The sequence below is a fragment of the Crassostrea angulata genome, chromosome 6 (genome assembly GCF_025612915.1).
Source record: "Crassostrea angulata isolate pt1a10 chromosome 6, ASM2561291v2, whole genome shotgun sequence".
NCBI classification, from domain to species: Eukaryota; Metazoa; Mollusca; class Bivalvia; order Ostreida; family Ostreidae; genus Magallana; species Magallana angulata.
The window spans coordinates 48881113-48895950 of NC_069116.1; the positions used below are offsets into that span (position 1 = coordinate 48881113).

Sequence of the window (14838 nt, forward strand, 5' to 3'; positions counted from 1 at the left end):
ATATAAACAATATTACATGTATAATGATATCACAAGGCATCTAACTCCTATTTATGTAAAGTAAGTTCCTTCAGTGAATTTCAATTATTTTCATATCAGAGGAGATATAGCGGACGCACAGTATCATTCACCAGACAGTAGTGCATATTCTAATTGGTCCTTCTAATAGCCACAACGAAGCTTTGGTTTTACATAACTGCATTGTATTGTGAATTACAACATAATTTTGGAATAATTTTCAGTTGTGGATATCTTTTAAATACTAATTGCAGGCATCTTTGCAAGCCAAGTGTTTATGATCTATTCAGAATTCATACAAACAAAATTGATTGGCTGAAAGTGATGTTGTTCACATGTACCTAGAATCCCCAATCAAGAGGAGCAGAGCAAGTTTAGCTCTTAGCTAGCAAAGATGTATTGCCTGCTGAGCAGGCTGTAAAATGATACAATTAAGGTCTGTCCATGCACCACACAACCAATACATGTATTAATTGTTAAACTTTGTCGTGATGAAACATGGAGAAAGGTGTTGCAGACAAAATTGCTGGTGAAAACAGCCTCACTCTTGAAATAACTTGGTTGTAATATACATGTATCCAACAAAACACTACTCCAAACCATGAGTAAGTTCCACTGAAATATCTTAAACTGTGTTCATTTTCATTTAAAAAAATGAAATCCCTCTCTTCAATTTAACAAGGTCACATTATCAAATTTACTTCCAAAGTTTTTAAAATTAATGATTTAATATTGTAACAATAGAAACCTTTTAAATGAGTTCATGATACCAAAAAATATGTCCAGGTACATATCATATCAAGGACATGGTCAGAGCAATTGTTTAGGTATACTGTAGTTTCATTAATATTCAAGGGTATCAATTTTCATGGATTAAGTGAAAATCAGTTTCAAGAATATATAAATTCGTGCTCAATGACCCTACCAATACAAAATGTTAATAGAAATTGCAGTTCGATGAACATATAATTTCATGGATCAACTTAACAAAATCCAAGAAAATTGCTTTTCATGAATATTGATAACACCACAGTATACATGTACATAATTTTCTTTCTCTGCTCACTATTGATTTGCTTCTTGTTTTGATATATGTTTGTCTGACCTCATTAAGAAGAATTGTATCCCCTGAACTTTATGGTGCATTATCCTATTCATTTAAAAAATCAACTCAAGACTTGTTTAATGTTATTGCAAATTTACTTGGTCTTTGGTCCAATTTAAGCACTATCAATCATTTTACAAGAAGGAAATGCCCTGACAAATGGTCAATACAAAATAATAGTTAAATAATAAACCTAATGAATGACCATTGAGTCCAAGAACATTCCACTTATAATACGTAAAAAAAATCATTATAACATGTACAAAACTGTTCCGGCGGAGGTTAAATAAATGTTTCATAAAAAGGTGGGAAGGATTGTAGTTTCACTGACTAAATAAAAAAATCATGTATAAATAAAACAACGGAAGAATGGTAAATTGAACTCAATGAAAGTTATCAAAATGACAAGAGCATTGATACAATAATAAAACCCATAACACGTATAAGATCTGTAAATGGCCTTGGCGACTTTTAAAAGTCATAAAATACTTAATACCAACAAAACAACCTACCCATTTATCTTGAAAAAGTGTGTTATTATTACATGTCAACTTGCTGGAAGTGTAAGAATAATCCACAAGTTATCTTAACAAAGAACTGTTTAAAAAATAGCTTGCCGCTTTATTGAAGGTTCTTCAAAAGAAAAAATGTGCCATCTGGCTTGGTCTGCTTCACTTAAACCTAATCAACCAAATATTTTCTTTGCTTTGAAATACAAAACATGCTTGTATTTTCATTTCTCTTGTATTGTAAATATTTTCACTTTTAAGTATCACTTTAACATTATATAAAAAAAACTTTTTTGGATAGTTAATTGACTTATTCATGAGATTAACAAATTAATTTTCAGACTCGACTAAGAACGCAATTGAATTCCATAACTCTGTGTTTTTTTTTTTTTACATGATTAAAAAGCTACAGAGCTGAATATTTCATGGAAAAAATATTGACAGAAGACATGTTTTCAGCATGATTCAGCATCAGTACATACCAGTATGTACTAACAGAAGACTAAGAACAATCAACATCACTGTAGGCAATACTGTATTCATCTAATATAGGTTACAAAAACATTTTATATCGTGATAAATTAACAAAAATCATGTACAAAACATCGTTTAACATAAAAATAATCAATAAGTCTATAAAATGAACAAAGTTCTGTCAAAATTGACATGTTATGTCTCTTCAATAACAACCAATATCTATGACGATCGATGTATCACCCATATTCCCCTATCAAATGTCTGACTATCATTTCTGGTCATTAACCAACTGTTTTCAATTCATTAATTCCCCTGTCCTCTTCTTCCTCCTCCTCCTCCTCATCCAACTCATCTTCATCTTCATCAAATTCTTCATCAAGGTCTTCTTCCTCATCAACAGTATTTTCAATCAACTTGTTCACTTCTTCCAGTTGGTTTTCTGCCTCATCCTCTTGGGGTGGACATTGCAAACATTTGGGACTAAAAAAATACCAGCAATATTTTAATAAGGTTTTGTGCCTGCATAGAACTTTAAAGGAGATATGCTAATGAAAGTGCACAGGTGCACGTCTGCAAAAGTGATAACAGCATCCACATGATTTGGAGCCAGAATGTTCCCAAGAAGATAAGCAGTTAATCTCGTAATGACATAAAGAATTTGCCAGACAAACCAACAGATGAACCATCCCTTCACATAAATATCTTCCTTTGTTTTAATTATACAATGTTGTAAGCATTTATCAGACAAAAGCTATAGGGCACTGTAACAAAACTGAATTATGGCTATGACATCATGATCACAATAACAATCTCTCTTTTTTTGGGATGAGTAAGCTAAGTTCGATTGTTCCATTAGCCAACATTTTCCAATATTCAAAATCCCTACAAAACTCAGTCATGTCTGTGCAATCCAAGTTTCTTGAAATGAAAAAAAAAAATCGAAGGGCAATTAAAAGATTGCTATTTCCTGTTGATTGTGGCTTGATTGAAAATCATTTACTGGCCACAAAGAAGCAAGGTGTAGCTAACACATTTCCTTTCAAACAAAATGAATCAGAATAGTGTCTACTTTACTGACAGAAGTCAAAACCGCCATACTAAGCAAGTGTTCACCTGAATAAGCCAAAAAAACAATGGAACAAGTAACATGCTTTTTTATCATCTATTCTAAGTCTCCTAGTTCAAAAGAAATGAAACGCAATTTATCGATAACTCTTAATCAATTATACAACTACATTTTTGTTAAAACAAAAACATAAAACTGTATACATTATTTGGAGTTTTTTTTTTTTTTTACTAAAAAAACAGAAATAAAAATCATGCTTCTTGTCATTTCACAAAAATCCTCTGAAACACAAAATGCTTGCAATCCTACCTGTTGAGTCCGTAGCTAATGCAGGTGTCTCCGATACACTGACAGCAGCCCTGCTCATGGAACCAGCGGTAGCGGGCGGCCCCCATAGACTTGCACGACTCTTTACATTTCCGTAGGGAGTAACACTGTGACATGAAGGCCACCGTACAGTTAAGGTCGGCCCCATATGTGTCCTTGGTCACTTCCTGTCGCTTGTCTGTAAAACAAATAAAATACTTTGTGATACCGTATACAGAAAAATATTCGTCCCAGTTTTCTTAATTTTCACCCATTTCACCCTTGTTGTCAGCGGGCGAATTTAAGACTGGGCGATCTCCTATGTCTCAAATTATCTCTCTCAAAACTCAACTGCGTTTGAGCGAATTCAAGACGGAGTGAAACTACATGTATTTGCAAGAGTAGAAGGGTGAAAATTACTCTGAGCAAAAATAATCCAATATACAGTACAGAGATTTTTAAAATAAGATGGTACTTCATGCGCAAGGGGGTTAACTAGGGATATTTCTGACAGCCAGCTGTCCAGACAACCCATCCCATCTAAGATCTACGCATGTTCTTTATTTCCCGTAAATTATTAAATTAAAGTAATATTTCCTTCCAGCATTTATGCCTCTCAAAACCCCATATAGTTTGGAACAATGTATGGTACTGTGTTTGCAAATGTTTTCAGTTCATAATGTTGCCAAAGAAGTGATAAATCATTGATGACAGCTTCTCAATTTTCTATAATCAGTCAGTACATGCACTGAATGTTAATGCATACTGAACACAAATCAATGTCTGAAAGTACAAAGACCATATCAGACAGGAGGAAGAAGGGCAGAGGGGTTATGTTTGGGTGAAATATATCCACCTCATAAATACATAATTACTCATATCATTAAATGTTTAAAGTCTGGCAACACTTAACGTACACAATAAAAAATTTTTTTTACCAATGATAATGAATCTTTGAGAAGCCTTATGTGAAGATTTTTCTCAGATTATGTCACTGTAACACCTGTGTGAAATGCACCAGCTTGCTAATTACCATAATAAATAGATTATTTACATTTTTCCTTATTTCCGTGATGGCTAGATCGATGCAACCTTCCATCATTCTTATATTATAGCCTTGATATTTACATTTTTTAATATTTCATCCCTGATTTGTCAATTTTGATTCAATGCATTTCGAAAAATTGTCCCAAAACAAATGAAAGTCTAGCTGAAATTTTTGAAGTGACAGCATATGATTTATGGCTTGTCTTCTTATTATAGCCACAAAAAAATAATTATGGAGTCTTTAAATTTGGAATGACAATATGTCTTCCTGATGGGATCCTCCCTACAACATGATACTGTCATGGGGCATGTTTTAGAAATATTTAGTGTGAAAAGTCGTGTCAAAAAGCTTTTTCTCTCTTCATACTCAAGACCTCTTACTTGTGAGGTGAGAAATTCGGAGAATAATAAACGCGACACCTGCATATTGTTATATGCTTTTAACACCCTCTAATGGTAAAGCATTATACAAGACTAGTGATTAATTATCCAGTTTTGAGTGAAAACTAAATCTTGCATATTTCAATTAAAAGCTTTGTACTGGTTTTGTACACATACTATGAATGTTGCACAATCGTAAATTATGAATCTGCAGGGTGGGGGTAAAGGTTCAACTTTCCTACACAATAAAGGTTTTACATAGGCAAACAAAAAAGAAAAAATTTATCAGATATTGATATGTAGGGTATTTTATATGATCTAACACATAACTGCATGCTATACTATGATTCTTTAAAATTTGTATTTGTCTTTTATTCAACTGGATAATCCATGAAAATAACACAAACAATCCCGAGTGTTGGAGAAAAAAAGAAAGAAAGAAAGAGTTATTCATGTCTTGTGGCTTAAAATTGTGCAAATAATTTCCCTATCTGTGCAGGCACAAGGCCAAATCACTTTTACATGTGTGTTCCCTTTTTCACGGATATCAGAAAAAAAGCTGGCCTGTAATGAATAGAACTGAGAGATCATAATACAATGCAGAGAATTCCTTTCTGCTATCATGTTTAGATGTGAGTCAATCACTTCACTCCAAGATTAAACCAGAAGACTCCACAAAAGTCCAATAAAAAATCAACAAAATCCCCTGTCGAACACCTGTGATTCAGAATTTTCTCTCTGGTGTAAGATTTAGGTAAATACCTCCAGCACACCTGCACGATCTTTAAATCTCGAGATCTTTATCCACCTTTGAAAGCAGTGTTTGACAGAACTACAAACACTGAAGAATACCACTTCCTCTACAAACCCCTGAAAGCGATGTTACCATTTACATCGGGAGATCAGCACTGTACTACTCCCCAGGAATCTTGGCCAATCACGATGATCTTTTCTAAATTTACACAAATGCTACCTCTGCCCTTGCGATCAATCAAAAAATTAATCTTAATGTCACGAAAAAACCCAGATCTGTTGTTTTTATTCCATACTGTGATAAGAATATCAGGCTTGATTCGCCTCTAAACCTTAAAAATATTTTCGGTTAATTCTATCAATGTCAATATAAATGCATTTACAAAGATTAAAAGCTAAAATTATCTTTTGCCACTTTAATCATCCCCCACCTTAAATTAAAAATTACCAGTTAATTGGGAAAATAATGCTTTAGAAAAGGTAGCATAAAAGACACCAAAGTCAAGATAATGGCAAAATTTCACAATAATTCATAGAAAAGCCTGCAGCCTTCATCTAAAATGCTGCTTAACGGGGATAAAGGTTGTTTTATGTTTGAGATGTTGGCAAATTAAGATTTCCTGCCTTGGCAAGTTATTTACAATTAATCCTTCATGTTTAGTCCTGAACCTTATTTCTGAGGAGGAGAGGGAGGATAAGAACATGGACGGAATCCAGAGAACCACTCATGTACACAATCAGCAACATAATTACACCCAAAGATCAAACCAGGCAGCTTAATCAGGTGTTCTGGCCTATCTCTCATTAAACGTGTCTATAATCTACAAGAGGATTGCACAGAGTCTTCAGGGTTCACAGCCTTGTTTTAACATGGAACCTACACAGTCTGAATCATGTCACTGGTGGCAAACTTTTTGAACAATTCAGATTTCTTATGGTTAAAATGGTGTCATGTCCATAGGTGTCTGAGCTATCTTAGAATGTTCTATTGTTAAAATAATACTGTCCTATAGACCTCATTTAGTAACGAGGGCTTGTTCCGGGACACAGATTATTTTAACTAGAGCAATCTCTAAAATAGTAAATTGCAGATATTTCATATTCATACTGTACTGTTATAATTTTTTTTTTTTTAATTTAATTAAGCTTATTGATAGTTTCAATTATGTCATATGTATTATATTTAACTTAAAAATTAATCCTCAGAATTAGTATGGGAATGAAAAATTAAATTCCTTTTTTTCTTAAACAAATGCAACATTGAGTCATTGACTTTCCTTTGATCGATAATATGCCTCTTTGCATTATAAACATTGGATGTGAAATGTCAAAAAAATCCCAAAAGATCTATTATAATCATTTCATTATAACATGCAGTATGAGAGTTATATCTAAGTTACTACACCAATAAAGGAAATTTATACATGCATGTATTTACAATGGTTCAAATAGAGCAGACGTACACAGACCTAGAAGAATCGGAATTATTTGAACTATACACTGTAAGTAGAATTAATGACAAGTCACTCAGCTCAAGAAATCAGGAGGAACAAATAAAACTGACAACTAAACCTAATGAAAAAATAACAAACCATGTCTCTGCCACAAAAGGATACCACAAAAACACGATATATACCTGGGACCCACCAGACCGAAGCCTAAATCAAGTGTTTATCCTGGATCAAATTAGCAGCATGTGATTCATCAGGCAATCCTTAATAAGACAGCTAGGACTTCATTTACTAATGGACAAAGAAGAGCACTAATATACCACAAGTAACCTTTGCTGTTGGAAAAAGAGGAGAAGTTATACTGCGGTACCTCGATCAAGTAACCTTTTCCCTCTGGTGGTCTGCATAGCCCACATATTTAATATCATAGCTCATTCAAAGCTTGATGTACAAAAATAATTGAAGTCAAAACAGGCAGTAGGATATCATGGCTTTTTACTTTGAATTCAACATGAAAATGGTCATGTGGATCAAAATCTATATGTGTGGTCCTCATGGATAATGAATAATCTGAATGATTCAATCATGTAATTATGTAAAGCTCATATTCCAATGCTTTTAATTGCAGTAAAAATTTTAGTCAAAGGGAACTGAAAGTATATGCGTATCCCTTTGAAATTAATCGTTGATCAAAGAGATTGTCAGCTTTTGTGAAAGCTCAAGCAAGAATAATACTTTTTTAAAATAGCTGCATAAACAGATGAACATGAGTACAATCATGTATAATATCTGCAAGTTAACTTAATCATTGGTGAGAAATTTTCCTTCCATGCTATTTTCATTCAATAAAAAAATTCATGCTTTTGTCCTATGTGACATGTAACAAGTAAGGACAATTCAACACCACAATTTAAACAGAGCAATAAACAACAGATTACCAGTACAAACCCTCACCCTAGTTGTTTGGTTGGTTGCATTGCAATATCTTGATTACAATCAAAAGCTGCAATTGTATATCTTTTGAGATGAAACAATTAGTTTGTTAAAAGAGGCACTTGGTCTGACCATGCAATACACAATATTTAGAGATCTCAAGCTCTGACCTGATATGGGAGTCTATACTTATCTTAATACTGCGTCGGTAATCAAAAATTACCGTAATTCCACCCTCTTTCTCAATTTTATAAAACTCCAAATAACTTCTATGGTAACTTATACTAGTTATTGATCAATGTTGCAGAGAATATATATTCAACAAATTTGCTCCCTATAATCTTATAAGAAGCATACGAAATATGCATATCATAAAAATTACTCCATCAAAATTCTCACAATGTGAAGGTTTATGGCTATGTAACATGCTTGTGTAATATGGGTTGTGACAGTCACTGTAAAACTGATAGGTTACTTGTCAGTACCTGGAGAATAGAAAAAGACGGCCACAGAGCATGAAGCAAATGTTCTCAAAAATCGTAACGGAAGTGTCATCCTTAACCCTGGATCAAGGAATATAGACCGCAACAATACGTTTTACCTTGTTATTAAGTTAATGTGGTTATCTGATGACAGGTACATCTTGTTTCAATAAAATAGCAATAAGATTTGTTTCAGCTGAATCACACTTCAGAAAAAATGCCCTACAACAAATTTTCAGTTATTCTGACTCATTTGTTCCAAAATTTATGAATTTCTCATTTTTAGTAAAATATTTGTGGTCTAGCTTACTTATCCTTGATTTAGTTATGTCTTTTGAAAGGCAAACAGAACACTAAAAACCATTCATTTTGTCTATCCATGTTTGATAAACTGTGCTTATGTTTCTTTTCTATGCAGACACATTCGTTTCATTGGTGTCAGGTACGAAAATAAATTTTAAAACAACGGAGAAAACTTCCCAAAATTCTGGGACAAGAGCAGGAAACCAACAAAGGCTTGATAAATTAGCGGGTGGAAACACATTAAAAACTGTGCTGACCTTCAAGTAATTTGGCATGCCACTGAAAGCTTTAAACTCATCTAGAATGTCCGCTTAATTTGGTTCTCTTAAGATATCGTTTTCAATGTTTGACATGCTGCACAACACTGCTGATTGTTCGAAATTGTGCAGATCACGACACAAGGCCTTGTAATACGTAAAAAGATAAGGAGTTACTCAAACAGTATACAGCACATTGTGCTCTGCTTCTGTATGTCAAAACCTCCTTTGTCTTTCTGTCACTCAGAGCTGTCGAATGCATTTCATGAAAAAGTTGGACCCCTTTATTTTTTGGCCATATTTTCCCACAGTCACTCTTTTTTGACAAGAATGTAAAAAAAATTCTGATATATAGAAAAACAACCATTATAATAGTTGATTTAAAAGTACACCAATTGTGGGCAATTCATTTTATGTATTATAGTTTGCTTCTATAAAAAGTATAATTATAAGAGGCCTCACAGGAACATTTAATTGCCTGTTTTTCTAATAGTCCATGAAATATTGCACGATTTTATTCCCTACAGTTGTCTTTGAACTTATAATCATAAATGAACAAATCAAAATAGCTCAAATCTGCAAAATCACACATCACAATGGTTGTTCGTAAATAAATTTTCAATCTACGTAGACCTCAATAAGACATTAAATTTCCAATCTATAAGCTATATCACTTCTTACCCACAAAAAAAAAATTCTCACTTTGCCTGTGGTGAAGAAGTAACGCTCAACCCAATCCTTAATTTTTGGCTTCAAAAGAGATATGTCTGGGAGAAGCAACAATGACTGTCCAATATTAGAAAATTCCACACAGTGATAAATACAGTCTAAAGAGTTTATATCTAACATAACACAACTGGCGACACTGGTACTTCCAGAATGTCGCCAATAGGACAATATCTCTAAATCCAACAAAAGAACTGCACCAGTCGACATTGGATGTCCTGCCATCCCGAGATATCAGTTATTCTGATATAAATGACATGTGGTTATATAATTGTAAGATTTTTAAATAATTTGTCCGATATAGTATCTTCCTTGACAATTGTATCATGGAATTATATTAATGAAAAGTCATTCAACAGCAATAGATTTGTACTCTTAAAGCATGTTTCGGTAAGTGGGAGTTATTTGACAACACACAGCTAAATTAGTAACCTTTTACTTTATGCGAGAAAATGTGGTAACATGATCCAAATGTATTTAAAGTGGAGATTTCTTTTTTAAAATTAAATATCAATGATTTATTACCTTCCATATGATATGTAATGAAATAGAAAAATATACATAACTGTATATAGAAAGTGCGGTTTCATATTCAATCTTGCATTGCATTTTATTTTCGGTCTATAGGTGTTTCAAGAGGAAACCTTTAAAATTCAAGTCAGTTTAAAGAACCAATCAGACTATAGTAAAAATCAAATATTCAAGATTCTGCTATAGGCTGACATCGCTCGTCCAACTAAAATGACCCATTCATCATACAAATTGTATAACATGAAAAGTTCCTCAAGTTTCTCAATTTCTGAAAAATGAGTCATATTGTCCACACATAAACTGACTGAGTGGTCATGTGATGCATGGATAATGATTTTTGTAAAACTTGCCAAAAATCAATTTCTTTACACAAATTAAATTTTTCACATCTAAAAGCTTGAACCTGTATTTAAATGCTGCTCTAACGATTTTCATGAATCTAATATTGCTTTTTAAAGTTTATGCACTGCTGAATTGAGTGTGTGTGGTTTTTCAAAAGGAGAGAGTCTTCTTACTAATTTATAGCCACAGGATTTGAAATTAATGAAAAACTGATAGCTTTGGGAAAACATTTTTGATTACTTGATTTCATTGTAATGTAATACAACATACATGGATAAGCAACTACGGATTTTTTTTTAATTAATGTGTAAGTGACACCCAACTCCACTACAATTTCACTAAAACATCTAAGAACACTAAATCATTTATTAACAAGTAATCTCATCACAGCAATATAAATAGTTAATGTATTCTCGATCCAATTAATAAGCTGTCATTCAAGATTAATGTTTGAATGTGTTTTCATATTTGCTACAAAAGAATGTCTACCGGTATTTCTAAAGACTGCACAGTACAGATGTCAACATGGTACAATATCCCCTTACCATATACAACTTTATCTAACTACCGTCTATTTCAAAAGCAATCCCCTCATCCCGATAACGTACTGATTCCCCGATAACGCAAATTCTCTCGTGAAAAATTTACAACCATCTCCTTGAACTTCTACATATAGCCATTTCACGGATACCTGGGTATTTGCGAAATCTTCCAACGAGATATATGGACCAAGAATCTTGAGCCTTGTTTATAAATCAGCTGTTATCTTCAACACTGATGGATGGCCATTATGTGACACACCTTACCTTTGGAGAGATCAAGAATTCCATGATTAGATTTGTGTGCGAGGACATCAAAGTGCACAGGCAATATGAATGTTGTCCATCTCTTTTCTATATCTTCTTGTTCTGTTAACACATTAAAGAGTTCTGGAATAGGGTCGTGCAAGTCCTCTATCGTGCTGCCATCTTGTAAATCGTCATCTGGATCTGGCTTTGGACACAAACCTATTATTTTCAATAAAAATTCAATTCCTGTTAGATGAACAATATCGTAGGTCTTAGAGAATTTGTTTTGACACAAATTTATATACAAATACTAGACATAATTGATATCTATGTAACATGCATTTTATACAGTAAATTATTACCCCCATAGTATTTGGTTGTATGAACATCCTAGCCAGTAAATAACTAGATTTATCTGGTATATGTATAACTATAACTGCTGAGGCTTGTGCTCTGCATAGAATCTGACCTCTGTCAGAGATTTTAAGATTATCTTACAACTTAAAGAGTTTTACAGAACATGTTAAAGAGAAATAAATTATTTTCAAAGTTTGATTTCCTCCCAGAAAGCATCCACTCCCAAAATCTCACAATAATGTTGATTTCCTCCAACAAAACACACACTCCCCAAAATCCCACAACACTCTATCCCACCTCAAAATTTTTACTGCATGCTAATCCTTTGTAAATTTGGGTGTGTGTTTTTTTAATTTTTAATGTATTCATTGACAAGATTTGGTGTGTCTTTACTGGTAAGTCCTGGCTAACAATGCCTGCTCCGTGCTTCTAGTTATGTAACGTGGGGGATCAAAGGCAGAGAGCATGCCAGTTTCCTCCCCTGGAATGCTCACATGTGCAAGATGTCAAAAGATCTCATCTATAACCATTAACAATACAATGACAAAGATTCTTTTTGTTTTTACTATACTAACCATATCACCATTATAATTATGATTTTCTTCAAGCTATGTGGCTTTTAATATTCATCAAAATTGGTACAATCCTTCACTATGTACAGATAAATCTAATGGTGTGTCTGAGGGAAAATTTGTTCATATGTAATGATTTGCATGTACCAAGAAACAATCGATTTGATATTAAATAAGAAAGGGTAAATCATTTAACGATTCAATAAACAGAATAAAAAAATATGCGCACTATGAAGCAGCATAAAGAAAAAGTGAAAATACCAACCGACACAGGAACAGCATTCCGTGTATAACTTGGACAAGCACAGTTGACAGTCTTTACAACACGTACAGTTCTTTAGACTGGTCATATCACAGTCACATGATTTGATTAAAAGACATTTGCTGACGATACTAACACATACGCCTTCATCACAACACACGGCCCACGAAACACACACCACAAGCACTATTGCACAGGCCAAGAATATTTTATTCCTCATCGTGGGATCTGAAATATTAAAATACACAAGATGTTATTATGCAAAAACAATTAGAAATGTTCGCACTTTGAAAGATGCTACAGTCTAGACTTTGTCATAATTATATACATGGATTGTCAAATTTAATTCATAATTATGCTGATGGTGTTAAAATGGTATGAACGCATATGAATTTTTTGTTTGCTGTGTCTGAAAATAATAATTATACTTATGTATTCTTAAAAATAAAAAAAAATTTTTTTAATGTGTAAGTATAAATTTTTTTAAAAATCACTTAAAATATTCTAATTTTGAAATAAAATTCAACATATGAGCCATGCATGGTCTTCATGCTGATTTTTATTCATTTTTAAAATGATTAAAGATATAATTATTGAACTACTTTGAGGACATTTAGTTATCAATGTTTTTTTTTTTAAATTCAGTATCATACATTTCAAATCAAAATGAATTTATCATCTTGATACAATCATTCATAAATTTGATGGAAGAAAGATAAACATGTTTGAACAACGAAAAGATTGTCATTATTTGTTGAGATTAATTCATTAGTAGGGTGATAAACATTGACACGAGGTTTTTTAATCTGGTGCACTAAAATACGTACATGTTCTGAAATGTTTGTAAACATTAAAAAAAAGTGGATCAGCTTTGTCAACTTCGAAGTTTTCCAGAGATTTGTGATGGGTATGTATTAATCTCCATTCCCAATCTTCAATTAAAGAGCCCCCATTGTTAAGGTGTGAACAGCAAACACACCCTAAACTTTTCTTTGTATCAAGCCACAACAGAGATATTTACTACTATATAAAAAAAAAGTTTCACATAACTCCAAAATCGAAGCTGCTCGGCAGTGCTTACATTTATCAACTATATAATCAACTTAATTATAAATGCTGCGGTGCCAATTTAAAGTGAATTATGAAGCCATAATTACATACCTGTGGCGTTTAAAATCTACATCACACACGCATGTAAAACATATCCCTCCTCGTAGCTCCACTAACAACAAATGTCCCGCACCTGTATCCCTTCCACTTCCGATTAGGCGCACGCAGTTATCTCCCGTACACGCTAAAGACTTTCCCACCTGCGCTGGCCAGCGAGAATAGTTATACGCCTTATCAGTTTCGTCATTACTCGTCCTAATCCTTGTTTATTGTCAGCGGAAAGATTTTTAATAGATTACCTGTGTGTCTCTTGTGAAAAGAACAAAATAGTGTTTTGTGTCCCTTATTTAAAGACTCAGATAGACGATAAGATATGTGCAGCAAAATTAATCTAACGTACCATCACTGCAGCCATTTAAAAAAAAAAATGCTAGTTCTAATTAAAAAACAATGCCAGAACTTTTTCTAAGAAATTATAGAAAGAAAAAAAAAACATTTGAGTGTTGCTTTTTTCTTCCAAAAAGCGTTGGCGCTACATGAATTTGTGCTCAGTAACCGCTTGGGGGGGGGGGGGGGGGGGGGGGGGGGTATTCACCACAGGGGCTTGGTTGTTGGATAGTGAATTTCTTAAGTATTTGTTCCCGAAGAAAAAAATGATTAAAATTGGTAATCTGATGTGTATTTCTGTGTATTGCAATAAATAAATTCACTGAAATCCCCCGTTTCAGTCATGTTAAAAATGTGTATTCAATGTACATTAAAAAAAGTAAAGGGACGACACTCGCCATCTTGGATTTATAGGGGGTCCTCGTTTCAAGCTATGTTTTAAACAAGTTCTTCCATTTCTCCAACGATTTCTGACGAGATCTAGGTTGGAAAATATTCAACTGACTTATTCTTATCGTCTGACTACATCTGTACGCTGCATAATAAACACATCGTTCCAAAATGTACTAGATACTCGCCAAACTTATCGAAAGCAACGGAAGTTGATGCAAACTCTCCATGTAATCACTGAGGAGATCCGAAAGCATTGGATAAACCAAGAGGATAACTTTTCGC

At 33.4% G+C, this 14838-nt stretch overlaps 1 protein-coding gene across 1 annotated transcript; it reads right to left on the reverse strand.

The window, feature by feature from the left end:
* Positions 1–1196: 1196 nt before the first annotated feature.
* Positions 1197–13987, reverse strand: LOC128190095 (twisted gastrulation protein homolog 1-B-like). The gene is made up of 5 exons (XM_052862005.1): positions 13828–13987; positions 12670–12894; positions 11494–11694; positions 3485–3680; positions 1197–2589 (listed from the first exon to the last, which is right to left on the reverse strand). Exons 2-5 carry the CDS (start codon positions 12884–12886, stop codon positions 2391–2393), a joined length of 813 nt encoding a protein of 270 aa, XP_052717965.1. The 5' UTR covers positions 12887–12894; positions 13828–13987; the 3' UTR covers positions 1197–2390.
* Between the last annotated feature and the right edge of the window lie 851 nt (positions 13988–14838).

What these genes read in the sequence shown, in the direction of transcription:
- LOC128190095 (XM_052862005.1), bottom strand. Translation starts at nt 12,886, where the DNA reads ATGAGGAATAAAATATTCTTGGCCTGTGCAATAGTGCTTGTGGTGTGT. An exon ending in AATTCTTGATCTCTCCAAAG is followed by an intron (nt 3,681 to 11,493) that starts GTAAGGTGTGTC and finishes TTTGTTTTACAG; the next exon opens with ACAAGCGACAGGAAGTGACC. An exon ending in ATTAGCTACGGACTCAACAG is followed by an intron (nt 2,590 to 3,484) that starts GTAGGATTGCAA and finishes GTATTTTTTTAG; the next exon opens with TCCCAAATGTTTGCAATGTC.